A 21,256-nucleotide genomic window follows, 5' to 3' on the forward strand; every position below is an offset into this window, starting at 1 on the left:
AAAGAAAAGAGGAGTGCCTGGGTGGCTCAGTCGGTTGCTAAGCATCCGACTCTGGCTCGGGTCATGATCTCGTGGTTCCTGAGTTCAAGCCCCGCATCGGGCTCTGTGCTGACAGCTCAGAGCCTGGAGCCTGCTTTGGATTCTGTGTCTCTCTCTCTGCTCCTCCCCCACTTACACTCAGTCTCTCTCCCTCAAAAATAAATAAACACTAAAAAAAATTTCAAAAATGACACAAACACATCTTGAGGTAAAGTCAGGCTTCAATTATTTTAAATTCATTAGTTCCCCATGATTCATGGCTGTTTTATCTTTTGTGCGCTTTATAAATGAAACTTTACAAAGATGACACTTTCAAAGACATGGAACTTTGAAAACAATCTCTAGCAACAGCTTTTTTGTATTATTTAGTTTTCACACAGGTATTTATAGGCTTTAGATTATATTCTATTACAAAAATCAAAAGCAGACTTTCTGGTAAAGTGTTTTCAATAATCCAGGAGTGATAGATATACTCAGGGCTTCTCAGCCGCAGCACTATTTGGACTGATAATTCTTTGTTGAGGGGCTGTCCTGTGCATTGTAGGATGTTCAGCAGTATCTCTGGCTTCTACTTACTGGAAGCCAAGAACACTCCCTTGGTCAGTCATCTCAGTCAAAGATTTTGCCAGACATTGCCAAAAATGTTTCTCATTGAGAACCACTGGATTCACCTAATATCCAAGATATGTTTAAAAGTATGAGTACTATAAAAATAAATCCCAAACTAAGCAAAACCCTGTTATCATCAACAGTGATAAAGTGTTTTTAATTTTTGATATGAAAATACATAGACAAACTAGCTACAAAGGGGAACATTTTCTTAATGTGTTCAGTTTCTTGATGCCTGTCCTAAATGTCATCTCAGCCTTTGTACTTGATCCATTACCTTCACATAAGTTGCTAAAAGCAAAGAAAGATTTTCTGGAATCTGGAGTTGTTAACTGGCAATGCAGCGGATGTAGCAAATGCATTTTCACTCACAGCCTCCTCCCTGGGGGTTGTGGAAAGCGTGGTAAGTTTATGCCAGTGAAGATACACAATTCTGAGGAAGGGGAAAATATATGGGGGCTAAAGGAAATTCATTTCTATCAAGAGCATTTCTACAGTTACATCTGTGTGATTATAGAGCAAGAGATGGGAGTTGTTTGTACTAAACATTATATAAGTAGATGGAAATGTAGGTACAGAGGGAAATCATAATGAATTGCTTCAAATGACTTTGGAAAAGAAATTTGAGTAATTTGAGATGAAATGTTTGATTTACTTAAAATATCCTGAACTCAAAAGGTCTTCCAGATTTTAAATACCTCTTCTTAGGAATAAGTAGGGCCCAATCTTTAAATCATTAAAAGTTAAAAAGGTTCTGCAAACTAATGTAAAGTGTTAATAAGGGAAACCAGACGCAACTCCCTGTACCATCTTCTCAGTGCTTTTGTAAATCTAAAACCGTTCTAAAAATAAAATAAAATAAAAACCTATTTTAAAAAATTGTGCCAATAATATGCACTGATGTGGATCAACTGTAAGGGAAGATGACAGAGATAATATTGAAAATATTTAACCACTGGAATTGTACAGGTACCAAGCAATCAGAATGATTGCTTGTGATATATCCAGCTGGGCTCGTATGTAGCAACTATCAGTTCTGGAAAAAAGCAAACTGCAAAGCAAGGGTTTCCACTTGTGCAAAAAGTGGGGACAGGAAGAATGTGTGTGTGTGTGTGTGTGTGTGTGTGTGTGTGTGTGTGTATAATTGCATATGCACAGCTTAGAAATATACATAAGACCCTGAGAACAGTGGTTACCTCTGGTGAGGCAATGAAATCAGGATGAAAGAATGTCAAAAAAATTTTTTTATCATTTTTACCTTTCTATCCTTACCATTATGCAAGAAATCTAGCTATTATTGTTAAGATTAAGGGCAAATCTGGATGTTGAAAATCTTCTCTAATAAACTTAAAACAATGATAATGATCAAACAACTCCTAAAGCTAAGCAGTCAGAATAAGTGATTAAATAGTTGTAGAGTTTGGCCTACTGATTTGCCAGATTTATTAGCAGTTCCTGTTTCTTCAAAGTGTCCATCCTATGTAAGAACTTACTACTATTTCTTTCTCTATCTTTCAACATTCAGTGAAAAGTTTCAGAGTGTGGGTAAACCAAACTCCAACACAATAACTCCATTATGTTATCCAGCAGTATGTGTGTTTCAGTCACATTGATTTAAAATTACAACATAATATAACATATGGGGCTCCTGGGTGGCTCAGTCTGTTGAGGAATCGACTCTTGATGTCTCTGGTATTATCTCACAGTCATGGGATTGAGCCCCACATCAGGCTCTGAGCTGATGGTGGAGCCTGCTTGGGGTTCTCTCTCCCTCTCTCTCTGCTCCTCCCCCTTTCACACACATGCACTTTCTCTCTCTAAAAAAAAATAAATAAAAACAACATTTAAAAAAGAACATAATATAGCATAATGTATAAACTTCTCAAAGCACTATGTTGTTCACCAGAAACTAATGTAATATGTGTCAACTACACTCACATTTTAAAATTCAAAACAAATAAAATAAATATAATTAAATTAAATTAAAACATAACATTAACTGCGGTGCCTGGGTGGCTCAGTTGGTTAAGCGTCCAACTTCAGCTCAGGTCATGATCTTGCAGTTCATGAGTTTAAGCCCCGCGTCAGGCTCTGTGCTGACAACTCAGAGCCTGGAGCCTGCTTCAGATTCTGTCTCTCCCTCGCTCTCTGCTCCTTCCCCACTTATGCTCGCTCACTCTCTCTACCTCTCTTTCTCTCTCAGAAATAAACATTAAAAAGAATTTTTTTTAAAAAAACCATAATGTGAACTATTATAACTTCAGAATTTGATCACCTGGAGAAAATGATATCATATGACTAGTGAATTATAAAAAATAAGGTTGGCAAACAATCATTGGCTGTGCAGTACAGGTAATTCTTGATCTAAGAATGTTACATGCATTCATCCATTTAATCTTGATTTAAAAACAAAACCCTGTGAAAAACGGAGAGTTATTATTATCATTTTACAGAGGAAGAAAACTGAGTCTCAGAGAGGTTAAGTAACTTGTTAGGTCACATGGCCAGTAATTGACAAAATCAAGATTTGAACCCAAGTCAATAATCCTAGAGCCTGGGTTATTAACCATGATGTTGCATGGCCTCCTGGGTCTGGGCTGGCAGCTAAGAGACTTAAGTTCCAGTTCTGAATCAACCACTTCCATATTTTCTACTGTAAAACCAGGACGTGGAGTTTGACAATGGGTTTGTTTGTTTCATGGGTTTTCCCCCATGAAACCCAAGATATGCAGTTGCGATCACTAAGTACGATATTGCCGTAATCTTTTAGTTGCTCTTTCCTCTCCAGTGCAGTGAGAGAGGAGGACTAGATGATTCCTAAGGCTTCCCTTGCGGTATAAAACTAGGAGACCCTCTGATGTTACAAGCACGCTTACAGTTATTAGCTTAATCGACTTAATAGCCCCATGAAGCTGCATTGTTATTCCTATGATAGAACTGAGCAAACTAAGGCCTAGAGACCTTATGTCCCCAGCCCTAAGTTCAACAGCTGGTAAGATTCAAACCCAGGCAGTCTGGCTCCCCAGTCTGTGCTATTAACCACTCTGCAATGTAGCTTCTTGTTATAAATCTAGAATAAATTATAGATCTAGAATATACATTGCAAAATATAAAATGAGTCCAGAATAAAGGAGTTCTTCCCCAGAGACCAACTTTCTTACAGATGGGGAGCACGTTTTTGTGTTAATACTTCTGTATGCATCTTGTGTTAGGGTTTGAAGTCTCTGCAGCCGTGATCTCCTTGGGAGGACACAGGGAAGGACCCATCTTCTCCCATTCTATCCCCCAGCACCCCAACTCTCCCTAGTCCTGCTGTCTTCCTGCCTACAGCCTTCAGGGATTGTTTGAGGATTGGAAGATATGGGGACAAAGAGTGGTCAAGGTAGACAACGTAAAAAACAAGATGTTCTCAGCAACTTGAAGATAGGGTAGTAAGTTAAAGGAGCAAATTCAAACTGGAAAATGGTGCTCTCATCTGCTTTTCTCCTCCTAGCACCTAGGTTCCCTTCCCCCTTCCTGCAACCACACATACATTGTGGTTTGGAACAAAGAAAAACTCCAGGTGAGGGCACCACTTCTTTTAAATTGCAAGTCGCAGTATTCATTCAGCTCATTGCCAACCCTTATTTCCCCGAATATGCATTAGAAGCCTGAAGGTGTCAGACCCCAGCCCACGTGTTGTGGGGATACAAGAAGGAATGAGACCATTTGTGGACTTCAGATCCCTAGATACGCCTGAGTTTACATTCCTGTGCTCGCAGTTCCTGGCTGTGAGCCCTTGAATAGGCTACTTAATATTTCTTTTTTTTTTTTTAATTTTGTTTTTAACGTTTATTTATTTTTGAGACAGAGAGAGAGCATGAACAGGGGAGGGTCAGAGAAAGAGGGAGACACAGAATCTGAAACAGGCTCCAGGCTCTGAGCTGTCAGCACAGAGCCCGACGCGGGTCTCGAACTCACGGACCGCGAGATCATGACCTGAGCCGAAGTCAGACGCTTAACGGACTGAGCCACCCAGGCGCCCCAATATTTCTCTCTTTTTTTTTTTTTTTAATTTTTTTTTTTTAACGTTTCTTTATTTTTGAGACAGAGAGAGACAGAGCATGAACAGGGGAGGGTCAGAGAGAGGGAGACACAGAATCTGAAACAGGCTCCAGGCTCTGAGCTGTCAGCACAGAACCCGACGTGGGACTCGAACTCACGGACCGAGAGATCATGACCTGAGCTGAAGTCGGCCGCCCAACCGACTGAGCCACCCAGGCGCCCCCCAATATTTCTAATAATAGTTTCCATATATTGAGCCCACGATCTGGTTTTGTGGTACGGAGTAGGGCATTGAAAAGTGAGATGTATTTGGACATGTGGCCAGATAGGTGGTAGTGGAGAGAAATAAAACATCTTCTAGGTGAATATTAAAGCACAAAAATGGAAACTGTCACGGCCACAGGTGTATCTTCAGTGATTTTTTTTGATGCTTCAGATTTTCAAATATTTCTAGAACAACTAGAAAATGTCAAATCCTTGCTTTGGAAAGAAAGAGCAAACACACCATGAATTTTTCCAGACTACATGGGATTATATTCAGAGAAGGGTAACTATTTGTTGTCTTTACTGAGTAATATCCTAATTCTAGACAAGGACAGAAACTGTGCAGCAGGCCTTCTAAGAGGGAGTGTTAAATGTCCTTCTAGAAGAGAGGAGACTGGAGAAACGACAAGGCTGGATGTGAGACTTCCCAGCCAGTCTCTACTGCTTCCTGGTCACCTTCCCCGTGGGTTCCCAAGAGAGGACCAGTTTGGGAGGTGATCACATTCTGCCTGCTAGTCTGGTTCCAATTGACTCAGCAGCACTCAGTATTTACAAATAAGTAGAAAAACTCACTTACTATTTACTTATTCAAATGAGTGAGCTTTTCCGCCACATCTCAGTTCTCAAGCAGATAACACCTTAAACGTGGATGGGACCAGAAGTCCTCTTGCAAACCACAGAGATGTTAAACATGGCCGTGCTGTAGAAAGCGTGCCAGCTGGATTTATAGAAGAACTTATTTTCACTTTTTCAAGTGCAGTTTCTGTTTAAGAGGCCCGACTGTAAAATATGGAAGAAGTCCCTTATTAGTCACTTCCATATTTTGTCAAGTAAAACAAAGGAGAAACACACCAAGTTTTAGAAGAAATCCAACAGGAGAGCTGGAGAAAGACAAAAGGTAAGTTGTAACTTAAACAGAAATAGACAAGTCAGTCTAAGACAAGCAAAACAAAACACTCTATGCACAGCAACAGCCCTCCCCTTCAAGAAACTCTCACAGATTATTTTGCCATAGAGGAAGATAAGTGTTACAATGTCTTCCTAACCAATCAGGGACGCTGCAAGCCTCAAACCAGGAAGCCCTTTAGAGTGTAGTATTTTAAATTGTGCAAGTGAGACTTCTGGCTCTCAGTTAGTTTTTGTTCCCTGTGCTTGTAGGACACAAAAGCAGATGTGAAGTCCCTCATGGCGAAGTTTAACACGGGGGGCAACCCCACGGAGGAGGTCTCTGTCAACAGCCGCCCCTTCAAAGTCGCGGGGCAAAGCTCACCTTCAGGAGTACAAGCTAAAAAGAACCTATTCAACAACCAAGGAAGTGCCAGCCCTCCTGTGGGACCTAGCAACGTACCTAGGTTTGGGTCCCCAAAGCCACCTTTGGCAGTGAAACCTTCATCTGAGGAGAAGCCTGACAAGGAGCCCAAGCCCCCGTTTCTAAAGCCTACGGGAGTGGGCCAAAGATTTGGACCACCGGCAAACTCAGCCACCAGAGACCCTGAGGTAAAAGTGGGATTTCCAAAACCTGTAGGCCTCAAGCCCATCAATGTGCCCAAGGAAGATTCCAAACCTGTGTTTCCCCGGCCCCATGGGAATAAGCCTTTGCTTCACAATGTAAACGAAGACCACGACCTAAAGCCACCAGGCCCCAAGCCGGGCTCTAATCCCCCAGCCCAGGAAACTGAGCAGAAGCAAGTGTTCCCCAAGTTGGCTGGGGTTAAAGGCAAGTTTGGGTCAGCCTCCCAAGACCACGACCCCAAGCCCCTCTTAACCAAGCCCGTCTTTGGCCAGAAGCCATCCCTGAGTAGCGATGACAGCCATGAAGACGAGAACGCCACCAAGAACGCGTCTCTACAGAAAGGCCTCCCGACCCCCCTTGGAGCCAAGTCCAAAATGACCCCTTTAAAACCAACAAGGCATGACGAAGAAAATAAAGACCCGGGAGGAGAGACGTCAAGTTCACCTTTCCCTGGCGTGGTTCTGAAACCTGCCGTGAACAGAGGAAGCCCAGGCCTCTCCAAAAATGCTGAGGAGAAAAAAGAAGATAGGAAGATAGATGCTGCTAAGAACGTCTTCCTGAGCAAAATGAATCAGGAGGACCCGGCCTCTGGGGCTCCTCCTGCCAAGTTCCCTAAGACGCCTTCTAAGCTGACAGGGGCAGGGCCATGGGGCCAAAGTCAGGAGAAGGAAAAGGGAGACAAGAATTCAGCCACCCCTAGGCAGAAGCCCCTGCCTCCCCTGTTCACCCTGGGCCCACCGCCACCAAAGCCCAGCAGACCCCCAAATGTTGACCTGACGAGATTCCGCAAAGCCACTTCTGGAAACAGTGAGTTCTTTTTCTCGTTCGCTATTTAACAAGTTTTGTTCTACAGCAGAGGGTGTTTTACCTTCTGGGGAAAAAAAAATTATAACAAGGAATGATTCCATCACCGGGACTCCTGGCATGTGGTGACCTTTCTTTGGCATTTTTTTTTTTTTTTTTTTTTTTTGCTTCAGTATGGGAGGTGTGAGAGGCAAAAATCCTTAGTTCTGTGAGCAAGTGCCTTGGTGGGCCGCTTTTGGGGTGGGAAGGGAAATATATCCACTTGATCGATAAGTGGTTTTGCTTTCATTTAGTTCCTTAGCTGGGTTTCATTTCTGTTGGATAAGGCTAAGGTGTGTTCCCCTTACTGCCACAAAAGAGTTAGACAAAAAGATGAGCAAACCTTTCGGTTGATGGTTTTCAGACTGGGTCAATTCTGATGCCCGGGAACATTTGGCAATGTCTTGAGGCAGTTGTGATTGTCACTACCGGAGGTTGCTACTGGCAGGTAGCAGATAGAGGCCGGAGCGGCTGCGAAACATCTGGGACCACGTAGGGCAGCCTGCCCCAGCAAAATAGCCAGCCCAGTGTCAATAGTACAGAGCTTGAGAAAACCGCTTCCAAGTGATCTTAAATGTCCAAAATGTCATCATGCGTTTCCTAAGCCCAATATTCAAATAAGAGAGGAAACAGGGCTCAGGAAATGCCACTTTCTGTTTTGTAGTTCAGCTGTTTTCTATTTCTCGACATAAATCTTTCTGAACTTTGCTGATTCCTAAAGTAGTACCTAACTAGGATAAGCCAAAGGGACACTTTAGTCTCCTTCGGGGTAAATAGCTTAATTTTCTTCCGGAGATGTTACAATCCTATGGCACATGCTATAACTTGATGCCAAGTGGCCTGACTTCCCACGTCATTGTAACCCTGCAGAGTGACAATGGAAGCTCACTTATACCTGAAATGATTAATATTTTAGGCCAATAATGTGCAATTATTGTTTATTATTGGGGAAGGTGGAGAAAGGATGCTTGTGGAATAGTGACCACACCACTATCAGACATATTTTCTTCCTTACAAAAATATGGCCTAATTAAAGCAGTTCTAAGTATAAGTATGTTTTTCTTTTTCGGTTCTGCAGAAGCATCTTGCAGTCTATCATCTTCCTCAGATCAATATCTTGCTGTTGATCAACAGATTAGTGATCAAATCCCCCATTAATCTATACTGTAGAAAGCACATTTGAAATGACGCCATGATTATCCATCTTCTAGAAGGATTCAGCCTTGTCACGTTTGTGTCCTCCTCATCTGTCACCTTCTCATTTTAATACTGGTCCATAACTCAGAAACATTATTTTTGTGACAATTTCTAAAAGATCCCCTCTGACTTCCCTTAGTTCTTCTGTGCCTCAGATAAAATTTAAAAAAAAAAAAAATTAGCTATCATAACCTCCGTCTAACCTCTAACATCAAACCAGGGAAACTTAGTGATGTTAAGTAGAAATCCTTGGGCGTTTTATTCCATGTTCTCCATCTTTATTTCCACTCAACTCCCAGGTTTGAGGTGGTAACCAGTTGTCTTGTGTCATGCTGTTGAAATGCTAATGGAGTCCACTGCTCTACAATCCCGGCAAGGGACTGTCAGTATTGGTCAGTATTGAGCTGACCACCAGTGCGATAAAGTTCCAAGGGACCGAGGCCAAATTGCCCAGTAGGCAGAGTGGGTCCTTGCCTTCTTTTCTCCCTTTCCCCCACGCTGACCTGCCTCCCTACTGCTCAAGTGCCCACGACACAATTTAGACTCTAACTCCTTCTATAATGTATCCCACCTCTAACTCAGATCCCTTGGAATATATTATCCTCCAAAAGTGAGGCAGTTCCCTCCTCATCCACCTTTTTCACAAATCAAAACTCAGTCCTTCTTGATTTGAACTGACCTCAGGTTAGTGTCAGGATAAAGCAAGCAGATTCCTAACTTTAAATTGTGGGTAACACCCCTTTAAAGCATTCACATTTTTTTTAATGTTTAAATTTTTTAACTGATTTTTTTTAAAATAGAAATTACATCTGGCTGAAAAAAAAAAACAAGTATAAAATGATATACAGTCCTTGTCTGTCATTTTCTGGGTCTTCTCAGCCTCTGCCCCACAGAAACCACTTTTCTTAATTTCTATGTCCATCCAGTTTCCTTATGTCTATGTAAGCAAATGTAAACATAGATATTAATCCCCTTGGCTTTATACTCAAGAAGTAGGACATTATATGCAATGCTTTGATCCTTGCTTTTTAAAAAAAATAATTAAAAATCTTGTATATCTTTTCATATTTTAATAAGAGGTAACTAAATATTCTTTAGAGTTGCATAATCGTCTGGTAAATGAATGACTTACCTAATCGATAGAAGAACTTGTACTGTTTCCAAACCTTTTCTCTTCAAAACAATGCTGCAAAAAATAAGCTTGTATAGGTGACTTATATGTTATTTTCTGAACACTGAGAATTTCCTAACAGGCAGGTCTGCTGACTCCTGATCCTACCACTGCTATTTTTCCCAAACTACACTAAGGAATTTAGCATTGCACTTAAGAAGGTTAAAAATATACCAGATTTAGAAACTATATAGTGTTCGAATTAACCAATGCTTCATCTAATTACTCTGCAGGTTTTCAAAGCTCTGAAACTATTTTTTCTTGGCCTTCTACCAGATTCCTTCCTTTCCAGGTTCACATCCAACCCCTTAAACCTCTTCCCCAGACCTACTCTCCATCTTTTATCATCTTTGTCCAGTATATTGTCCATCAAAAATATGTATTATTTATTGAGGACTTGTTGCATACCAGATACACACTACTCTGTTCGCTCCTCCCAAGAACCCAACGAAATAAGAATTCTATGAGGAAACTAAAGTTCAGAGATGTTGGGTAATTTGCCCAAGGCTGTACCATGACTAAGCAGGGGCAGAGCTGATCCTTGGGTGTCTCTAATTCCAAGGCTAGGGTCCCCCTCACCGCACTCCCTGCTAGGCTCCTTCTCTTGAAACATAGGATATCTTGAGATAATAATTGGGGCATAAGGGATATTCAAAGAATTCTCATTCTTCTCTCTCTCTCTCTCTCTCTCCCTCTCTCTCTCTTCTTTGGCTGAAACTTTTTTTTTTTTTTAACTACAAATACCACCGTAAGCTACATGAAGACAGACACCAGTCTGCTTAACATTATTTATTTGGAGCATAGAAATAATACCTTCTTGTTCATTGCTCGGGTCTGTCATCTCACCAAAGTCTATTTAATCAGATTTTAGTATTAATATTCTCTATAGCTTAGCAATTACTTTAACGAATTAGATAACCCCTGTCAATAGGCTTGCATTCCATTGAATAGAGGTTCCATGTGAAATGAATATTACACATGGGGTCTATATTATAGATCTATTTGACTGACTTACTAGTAAACCATAAGCTCGAATATAACATACTGTTTTTCTGAACATGAAGCTAATAACTTTTTTCCCCCAGAACCATTTGGGATTACAAAAGCCTAAACTTTCAAAAGATAAAAAATCCAAAATATCAAAATGTTTTCTAAACTAACCTTGTCTCTGGTTCCTTTTGTTTCCTGGGCCAGCGGTGAGAAGAGTTCATCCTAAGCATGAGTGTGTGCCCAACCAGCAAAGTTTTGGTTGTTAAGATCCCCTGGCTTGACTGTTGGTTTGCATGTGGGAGTTAGTAATAAATCTGCTTGGAAATATTCCATCCAACCCTTTTCCTGGTCTTGTTCTTAACACTGGAGAGAAACTAAGCTCATCTTTCTATATGTTAGCTTTAAGAATGATCAGTTAAGCATCCTGACAATTGAAGAGGTAAGGCCAGGGTCCCAGTGGGTGTTAGCAAAAGGCTAATGGTGTGACTTACCCCTCCATACCTGCTTATGCATCGCTTCAACTAATCCAGCCAGCAGTAGTTTGGAACCTAAAGGTGCCCGGGCTATTTTCAGCAGCAAGGATAGGAGGAGGCACGATTCTCCTTCATATACCCTAAACTATCTCTCTCTAAAATTGGATATTTATACATCACGTTATATCAATGTGTGCTGCTCCAAACCATTACAAGGGAAAGGGATTCTATGCTCAAACACATTTTAAAAGTTGGGGAGAGGGGGTGGTAAGTAGACTTTTTTACAGCAGAGTTTCTACAGGCATTTGATATAATACTGTACACTTGGAATCTAAGAACAAGGAACCTAAAAACAGATCCCAGGCACGTTTTCTGGGTTTTTTTTCTTTTTTAATTTAATTTAATTTTTTAAATTTACATCCAAGTTAGTTAGCATATAGTGCAACAATGATTTCAGGAGTAGATTCCTTAATGCTCCTTACCCATTTAGCCCACCCCCCCCCCCCACAACCCCTCTAGTAACCTTCTGTTTGTTCTCCATATTTAAGTCTCTTCTGTTTTGTCCCTCTCCCTGTTTTTATGTTATTTTTGCTTCCCTTCCCTTATGTTCATCTGTTAAGTGTCTTAAAGTCCTCATATGAATGAAGTCATATGATATTTGTCTTTCTCTAATTTCGCTTAGTATAATAACCTCTAGTTCCATCCATGTAGTTGCAAATGGCAAGATTTCATTCTTTCTGATTGCCGAGTAATACTCCATTGTATATGTATACCACATCTTCTTTATCCATTCATGCATCGATGGACATTTGGGCTCTCTCCATACTTTGGCTATGGTTGATAGTGCTGCTATAAACATGGGGGTGCATGTGTCCCTTCAAAACAGCACACCTGTATCCCTTGGATAAATGCCTAGTAGTGCAATTGCTGGGTCATAGGGTAGTTCTAATTTTAGTTTTTTGAGGAACCTCCAGACTGTTTTCCAGAGTGGCTGCACCAGTTTGCATTCCCACCAGCAGTGCAAAACAGATCCTCTTTCTCTGCATCCTTGCCAACATCTGTTGTTGCCTGAATTGTTAATGTTAGCCATTCTGACAGGTGTGAGGTGGTATCTCATTGTGGTTTGATTTTTATTTCCCTGATGACGAGTGATGTTGAGCATTTTTTTCATGTGTTGGTTGGCCATCTGGATGTTTTCTTTGGAGAAGTGTCTATTCATGTCTTTTGCCCATTTCTTCACTGGATTTTTTTTTTTTTTTTTTTTGGAGGTGTTGAGTTTGATAAGTTCTTTTAGATTTGGATACTAACCCTTTATCTTATATGTCGTTTGCAAATATCTTCTCCCATTCTGTCAGTTGCCTTTTAGTTTTGCTCATGGTTTCCTCCGCTGTGCAGAAGCTTTTTATTTTGATGAGGTCCCAATAGTTCATTTTTGCTTTTGTTTCCCTTGCCTCTGGAGCCATGTTGAGTAAGAAGTTGCTGTGGCCAAGGTCAAAGAAGTTTTTGCCTGCTTTCTCCTAGAGGATTTTGATGGCTTCCTGTCTTACATTGAGGTCTTTCATCCATTTTGAGTTTATTTTTGTGTTTGGTGTAAGAAAGTGGTCCAGGTTTGCTTTTCTGCATGTCACTGCCCAGTTTTTCCAGCACCACTTGCTGAAAAGACTGTCTTTATTTCATTGTATATTCTTTCCTGTTTTGTCAAAGATGAGTTGGCCATATGTTTGTGGGTCCATTTCTGGGTTCTGTATTCTGTTCCATTGATCTGAGTGTCTGGTTTTGTGCCAGTACCCAGGCACATTTTCTGAAACATCTCACAGATTGGGCCAGTTCAGAACACTGAAAAGTTAAAGGCAAAGCTCTATGGTACACAGACGGAAAGTGAAGCATGGGTCGGCTTCAGGTGGCCACGTTGTTCTGCTAGCTCACTGTCCATGTGTCTGATGTGCATTTTGTGGCTGTTGTCACTCTTACTTTCGGCTCCATCCTGAGCCCACTCTACTTCGTTTGCCTTCCTTGGTCTTTGGGAAAGCAGTTTGCCATAAGACCTCTGGATCTTCTGTTCCAGGTTGAAACTTCTGGGGAACCATTGACTGTTAATTGGGCAGCTTACCTGGGTTTAACTCTAAAACAGAAATGCCTGGGGTGCTGGGGTGGCTCAGTCAGTTAAACATCCGACTCTTGATCTCTGCTGAGGTCATGATCTTACCGTTTGTGGGATTGAGCCCCATGTCAGGCTCTGTGCTGACCGTGTGAAACCTGTTTAGGATTCTCTCTCTCTCTCTCTCTCTCTCTCTCTCTCTCTGCCCTCTGCCACTTGCACTCTCTCCCTCAAAATAAATAAATAAATATTTCAAAAAGATAAATAAAATAAAGCAGAAATGCCTCTGAAAGAGCATTCCCTCTCTTAACCACAAAAGCCCACAAGCCACTGTTCAAATCTTAAGAGCTTCCCATTCTTCATCTTTCTCTCTAAGTTCTCAACTTCTGCTCTTCTAAGATAAACCAGCTCCTCAGTCTAAACCCTGTTCTCACAAACAACCTGCCTTATCCCAACAGTAACCTTTGGGCATTTTTTTATCTAATGTTTTCATCATTTTTATAACCAATCTACATGGTCTTTATTTTTACATTCTGGCATTTAAATTTACTGTGGAGAAGTCTGGGACCACCCTGAATTTCCCCCCCTCTGAACGTGATTATCTTTTCTATCTGGATTCCCAAAGAAACCTCTGTCTTTAAGGTTTAAAAACCTAGCCAAAGTATGTTAGTGTCAATCACTCCATCATCAGTATTTTCTGAGAGATGTTCCTCTTTGCTTTTGGGGATTTTCTGTTCCATATGAATAGAGGTCACACCAATTTCTTTAGATCTGGCTGATGGGTGACAAATGCATGTGTTCTAATCCAGTATGGTCAATTCACCAGCTCTGAGTGTTGCTTCTAATCCACTCTTCTGTGGAGCAAAAGATAGCTGTGCTGGTCTTGAGGGCTGGATGCTGTTCTATTTTCTGAGATTTCATTTTGTTTCCTATACCAGGGCAAGGCCAATCATGGTGGCTCATCCCCCTTCTGCCTCTGATTGATGCTGTCATGGTATTTAGGGCTTTCACGCTATAGGTTTCTCCTTGACCTTCCCCAGAGTGTTCACTCACCCCTGAGCCCACTTCTCCAACCTGGAGTGTACTAAGGAGAACTCACAGGTTTTCTAAAATCAGTGTCTTCTGGAGGCACCTGGGTGGTTCAGTCCAGTAAGCATCTGACTCTTGATTTTGGCTCAGGTCATGATCTCACAGTTCTTGAGTTCAAGCCCCATGTTGGGCTCTGGGCTGACAGTGAGGAAACTTCTTGGGATTCTCTCTCTCTCCCTCTCTTTCTGCTCCTTCCTGGCATGTTCTCTCTCTCTCTCTCTCTCTCTCTCTCTCTCAACAAACAAACTTTAAAAATTTTAAATTAATCAAATCAAGTCACTGTTTTCCCCCAGTATTGCTCCTCATTCTAGGGAACAAGTGGAAAGCTTTATTTGCCTCCTATGGCACCTTCTGTTTCTTCCCCTAGGCCAATAGTTGTTGATGTTTATCCGACTATGTTATTTTTATGGGTGATGGCCACTAAAGTGAGTTTGGGATATTATCTATCTTGCCCTATTTTAGTTTTACTATTTTATTTTGGAATTGGAGGAGGGACATTCTGTAAGTCTCCCTCGTTAATTAATATTAAATAAGTATTTCAGTTATGATCTAGCTATCAGCAACACTTCCAAAGGAACCATCAATGCACTCCTTCACAAGGCAGAAAGAAGACTGATGTGAAGTGCATGGTCACTGCTTGTTTCGTATCCTCTGGACTATGCTGGCTGGTCAAAGACACTCCGATGACCACTCCAGGAATCGATCCTGAAGAGTTTTTCAGGTCACAATCAAGGTGAAGGGCAAGGGAGAGTTCCAGCTACCTGATGGGAGTTTACCTCTGGAGTGTGGGTAGTGTCTGACCTCTAAAAACCTGAAAACTCCCTGAGAGTAGTTATATTTTAAGCTTTTAACAGCCAATTACTTTATACTGAGACTAGTAGAAGAATGGAGTACTGGAGAGGAAAATGAGCCGGAAGAAGGAGAGGACACTGGGGCTGACCTCTGAGGAAGGCAGCTTCCTCTCTTCAGGGTCTAAGTCATTTTTGTCATCGAAAAGCCCCCTCCACATATTTTACTTCCTGGTTCCTTGCTCTGTGCTTTCTTTGGCTTTAAATTTCTTCCTTAACTGTTCAGGTGCCAGCTCGTCTTTTAATATTAGTTTTAGCACAACAGTGGTCCATACTTGTCATCTAATCTGCAGGGGAAATTTTCTTTATAGTGATAGTCAACCATATCTGTATGAGGGACTATGGCTTTTCTTAGTTAGGGAAGAGAAATTTCTGTAAAACCCAGTTTGGAGCAACATGCCATGATTTATCCTATTGTAATAACTTCCTGTGATCAAGCAGCAAGTTGGTATATTTTTAAGCTGCTTACAAAAGAAAATATGGAAATATTGCCTAATCTAGTGGCATTATGTCAACATAGGATCTGTGTTAGATCAAAGAAGATACAGCAACTTACAACATAAATATTTTCTTTTATAGTGACTGACTTACCCATAAATAAAGTATAAAATGCATATGAGATGTTTAGTATATACCAAATTTGATTTAAATTATTTAAGTCTTAAAATAGTCATGTAACCCATAGAGGGAAAAGCATTAAAATGAAATGCCAAATACTTAAGAAAGAAAAATTAGAAAGTCAAATCTAAAAATCAAATACAAATACATATTGAGTCTAATAATCAAATACACACTCTTCCTGATTTACTTTCAATTGTGTTTGCACACATTAAAATATTTTAAAAACTAAAAAAGAAATTTAAAGACTAGATAGGAAGATTGGGTAAATGTTATAATTCAGTCTGCTCACTGGGCAGGAGATACCTTGCTTCATATAATCTGCTAAAACTATTTCCAAGCCAGTACCCTTTTTTTAAAGGATTGGATTTCCACCATATGCATTTGCCACTAAAGGCTCCTTCTTGGCCGTGACGAAAATTATTTCTCAGTATTATGGGTTCATATGCTAATGACACCTCTTTGTGCATATGTTTTTTATTTTCAAACCAAAGTGAAATTAACTTACATGACACATGAATAACTCCAATTATTGAAAGAACAAATTATGCCTCAGGAGGAGAAATCCAGCTGCTTGTTTTTACAAATATATCTGGACATGTCTGTTTCTTTTAGAGGAAACACCATCATGATAGTTATGGCAAGGCTCTAAAGCCCCGAGAACCACCTAGAGCACTAGATTGTTTGTTTCTCCAGCATCTGAGAAACAGGGAAGAAAGATTCTAGAAGTCGGAGACTTTAACTGCCATATTAACCACTAGCAAACACACACACACACAAACATGTTTCTCTTCCGTTTAAATTGCCACTAAAGAAAAACGATTGTACTTTATTCTGTCTGGCACAGCAAAGGTAGAGAAAACACGTACAACAGACAATGGCAATAGATACTATCAGGAAAAAGTAACTGAAGGTGAGACATCTGGCTGTAGAAAAAAATCTGAACAGAAAACCATATGAGGTTTTTCTTTCCCCAAAGTAAGAACGGGTGTCATAGAAGCACTATCTGTATTTATTATAGCAGTCGGCCTCTCTCTGCAGCTGCACGTCTGCACACAACGGCTTCTTCAGCCAGCGGCACGCTCCTGGCAACCGAGAGTGTGTTTTTCCAGGGCTGGCAGTGGATCTGTTGAGGCACAGGAAAAGGTTCTTGCCACATAACACCACTATTCTCTTGATCTGCCTGTAATTCTCAGAACCATCACGTAGTGCATCTGGCGTTCAAGAGCATCGTGTGTAGTGATACCACGAGTACAACCAGGCGGCTGAAAATCTTTCCAAAGTAAGCGCAAGGCAGATAAATACCACAGGTATCCAGATTGTGTTCGAGTGTTCGTTCCCCCTATTCAGGAATAACAGTTGCTCAACTCCATTAAGGGGAGAAAGGATCCTGGATGAGTACTAAAAGTGCCCCCTCGTAGTGGTTTGTTTTTAACTTGTACAGTATTTTCTATTTTTGTTCCAAATTGTCACCTTAAAGAAGTTGATGTACTCACATCCTCTCAGTTACTGAGGATCTGGACTGCAGCTTCTCCAGGACCCCCTTCTCCCTGTTTCCAGAACTTCAGCTTCACACACACACACACACACACACGCACGCACGCACACACGCACGCACGCACATGACTTTCTCCTCAGCCACTTCTTCAAAAGCAGTCTCATGTGGAAGGAGGATAAGTCAAGTTTACAAAATACATTTGTCATTCATGTTACGCTAAAATAAAGAAGATTTTCTTGACCTGATAGAGCAGTTTAACAGGCAGGAAACCTCACTATATTGTAGAAAGAAGCCGTCTTTGATTTCTCTGAAGCCTTGAGTCCTTAGTCCTCACGGGGAGAAATTAATCTTGTCTGGCTGAGTGGCATGAAAGCAGATGAGGTTTGTAGATCTTCTGCCAGATCTCTATCTGCTGGTTGGGAACTCTTGCTTTCTTCGCTAACTCTGAGTGATTATCTAAATGGACCTACTGGTTGGGTGGACTGTTACAAGGTGAGGCAGTGTGTTAGCTCAAACTGCTAGTTACAAAAATACTCGTGGCTTAGAAGCAACAGAAATTTCTGTCTCACGGTTCTGGAGGTTGGGAAATCCAAGATCAAGGTGCCGGCAGATTTGGTGAGAACCCACTTCCTGGTTGTTTTCTCACAGCATGGGGATGGCAGAGGGATGAGGGAGCTCTCTGGCGTCTCTTCTGTAAGGGCATTAATCCTATTCATGGGGGCTCCAGCCTCAGGACCCCATCACCTAGCGCCGTCCTAGCACCATCACATTAGGGATTAAATTTCAACACGTGAATTTGAGGGACGCATTCAGTGTATAGAAGATGGCCTGTGACATTCAACCTAGCAAATGGTACTCTGCCACAACGCACCCAACTGCCTCCCTCCTATTCTCTTGCTTTCTTCTTCATTCTTGTCTTCTAAGCTCTGATTATGTTTTTAATCGTATTCTTTTCCATTCCTCCGTACCATCACTGCAAATCTCCTTTCTTTTGGGTCAATGAAACCTATTAGTAGAACCTACAGAAAATGCTGAGCTTTATGGAGGCATGACAACCAAAGAGGCTGCTGAGTTCTGAACTACTAAGAAACCATGGTTAATTACATGGGCCAACATGATTTTGAAATGGAAAACCTAAGGCAGAAAATAGAAAAGCTGCTGGTGTGCTCCTTAAAGTCTGGATAAAGTCGGGCACCTGGGTGGCTCAGTGGGATAAGCGTCCAACTTCAGCTCAGGTCATGATCTCATGAGCCCCACATTGAGCCCCACGTTGGGCTCTGTGCTGACAGCAGAGAGCCCACTTTGGATCCTCTGCCCCCCTCTCTCTCTGCCCCTGCCCTGCTCTCTCTCTCTCGCTCTCTCTCTCAAAAATAAGTAAAAACAGGGGCGCCTGGGTGGCGCAGTCGGTTAAGTGTCCAACTTCAGCCAGGTCACGATCTCACAGTCCGTGAGTTTGAGCCCCGCGTCGGGCTCTGGGCTGATGGCTCAGAGCCTGGAGCCTGTTTCCGATTCTGTGTCTCCCTCTCTCTCTGCCCCTCCCCCGTTCATGCTCTGTCTCTCTCTGTCCCAAAAATAAATAAACGTTGAAAAAAAAATTAAAAAAAAAATAAGTAAAAACATTTTTTTTTTAATCTAGATAAAGTTAATTTCAAATGCCAGCCCGTGTTTCATGGAAAAATTGAATCTGATCAATGAAGGACAAAGCCACTTGAATTTTCAAGGTCACTTCAGGTTTCTAGCTCTTGCCTCTTCTAACTTGTCTCAGTTTAGGAACCGCCTCTCTGACCCTGTGCTGTACTGCAGTCACCCAGACAAGACTTGTAGCCTTTCCTCAGTTTTCACCACAAACCACTCACCGAAGACGTTTGTGTGCGTGACAGACTTCAGTGAAGGTGTCAGACACTGCAGTCATTTACATTGCATCAAAGCCAGAAATTTAAAACAGAATATTGGCAGCTAGGGATTTTACACCTCAGGTTCCCTTCACATCCTCTGCTGTTCACCTTCTCCTTTCCTTCCTTATTTCTTTGACCTTTCTTTCCTAAGGGCAAAGAAGAATCAGAACATTCTTTCTTCTTCTTTTTTTTTTTTTTAAGTTAATTTACTTATTTGAAAGAGACAGATGCGGGGGCACAGAGAGAGAGGGAGAGAGAATCTGATGCAGGGCTCAAACTCACAAACCATGAGACCATGACCTGGGCTGAAATCAAAAGTCGGACGCTTAAACGATTGAGCCACCCAGGTGCCCAGAGAACATTCTGTTTTCTTTTTCAGGATAGTTTGGCTGTCTGCGATCCAAACCCTTACACTAAACTATTACCTTCCTTTGTATATCAACAGAAGTTCTTTATTCAAAAGTCTCCATGCCATTTCCTTTGAAAGTGGAAGACATTGGTGGGAGGGATGGCCAGTGGGGAGGAAGTGGTTTTATTTTGTATTGCTATTAATGGCCATTATATTACCAGAAACAAGCTGCTAATAAATAGAATACACCCAGGGGAGTTAGGGTGATGCTACTAGAAGTGTGAGAACTAAACCGTTCCAATTGTTGTGATTGTTTGATCCTCCCATCCATTTTCTTTTATTTTTTTATTTAAAAAAATTTTTTAATGTTTATTTTTTAGAGAGAGAGAGAGAAACAGAGCACAAGCAGGGGAGGGGCAGAGAGAGAGAGACACAAAGAATCCAAAGCAGGCTCCAGGCTCTGAGCTGTCAGCACATAGCCCGACGCAGGGCTTAAACTCACAAGCCATGAGATCATGACCTGAGCTGAAGTCAGACACTTAACTGACTGAGCCACCCAGGTGCCCCATCCCATCAATTTTCAGTGACTGATGACCAAAGATCCTTAAAAAATAAGATCTATTTTTAGATAGAAGTGTTAGAGATGGCTTTCTTCTATCACACATGGGATTTGAAAGTTTTCAGATTCTTTCCTGAATTAAAATATTTCAAGGACACCCATGCAAATCAATGTTCCCTACACGTTTTCCTAACCATTCTGACACTAAATGGGTCTCTAAGGAGAAAGATGGCCAAAATGGGTAGATGGTCTGATCAACAGTGTATGTGTCATATACTCAGAAGGAACAAGAGAACATCAAAATTGGGTCTTACTCTTTCAAAGATTCTCAAACTTTAAGTTGCATAAGAAAACCCCAAAGTTTGTAGTTCAAGAAGCCGGATGGGACCCAGGAATTAGGATAGTTATCAACGTCACTAAGTGGTTCTAATGCAGGTTGTCCTGAGATCACATTAAGAAATACTGCAGGGCGCCTGGGTGGCGCAGTCGGTTAAGCGTCCGACTTCAGCCAGGTCACGATCTCGCGGTCCGTGAGTTCGAGCCCCGCGTCGGGCTCTGGGCTGATGGCTCAGAGCCTAGAGCCTGTTTCCGATTCTGTGTCTCCCTCTCTCTCTGCCCCTCCCTCGTTCATGCTCTGTCTCTCTCTGTCCCAAAAATAAAATAAAAAAACGTTGAAAAAAAAAAAAAAAAGAAATACTGCAGGCTGGGAGAGCTATTACAGTGGGGGAGGGGAAGGAGAATGGTGGGGAGAGGAAGGGCTTCTTCCTAAGCCATAGGTATTTTTTTTAAAAACAAAAGAAATGCTATACCACTGAGACAGGACACTGAGAGTCAGTGATTACATCCAAACATGGAAATGAGTGAGTGATCTGTTTAAGCAAACAGGTAGTATCCTATGGTTGATCTTAAAAATTTGCCTAGTTAAGGAAAGTGCAAAGGTGATAGATATTCAAATATCTAACATCTGGATGGCTGGCACCAAAATCCTGAAAATTCTTTACTGTATCAGGCATTGACCTGTTAGTTGCTGGATCACAAAGAGGTCCAGGGGTCACTAAGTGGTATCTGGAACCCTTGGAGGACTTCAGCTAGTTCATTCTTTTAACAGCTGGTGGTGAAATTGTATACATCAGCTGACTGGTGCCCACCAGCTGTCCCT

General features: G+C 41.5%; 1 protein-coding gene across 1 annotated transcript in view; it reads left to right on the forward strand.

Annotated features, from left to right (window-relative positions):
- The first annotated feature begins 4,191 nt into the window (after positions 1–4,191).
- FYB1 (FYN binding protein 1) overlaps positions 4,192–21,256 on the forward strand; it is a 102,803-nt gene continuing 85,738 nt past the window's right edge. Inside the window, 2 exon segments of the mRNA XM_030330789.1 lie at positions 4,192–4,210; positions 6,115–7,276. Of these exon segments, the coding sequence (XP_030186649.1) occupies positions 6,142–7,276 (1,135 nt within the window). The 5' untranslated portion in view covers positions 4,192–4,210; positions 6,115–6,141.

The sequence above is a fragment of the Lynx canadensis genome, chromosome A1 (genome assembly GCF_007474595.2).
Source record: "Lynx canadensis isolate LIC74 chromosome A1, mLynCan4.pri.v2, whole genome shotgun sequence".
Classification (NCBI taxonomy): domain Eukaryota; kingdom Metazoa; phylum Chordata; class Mammalia; order Carnivora; family Felidae; genus Lynx; species Lynx canadensis.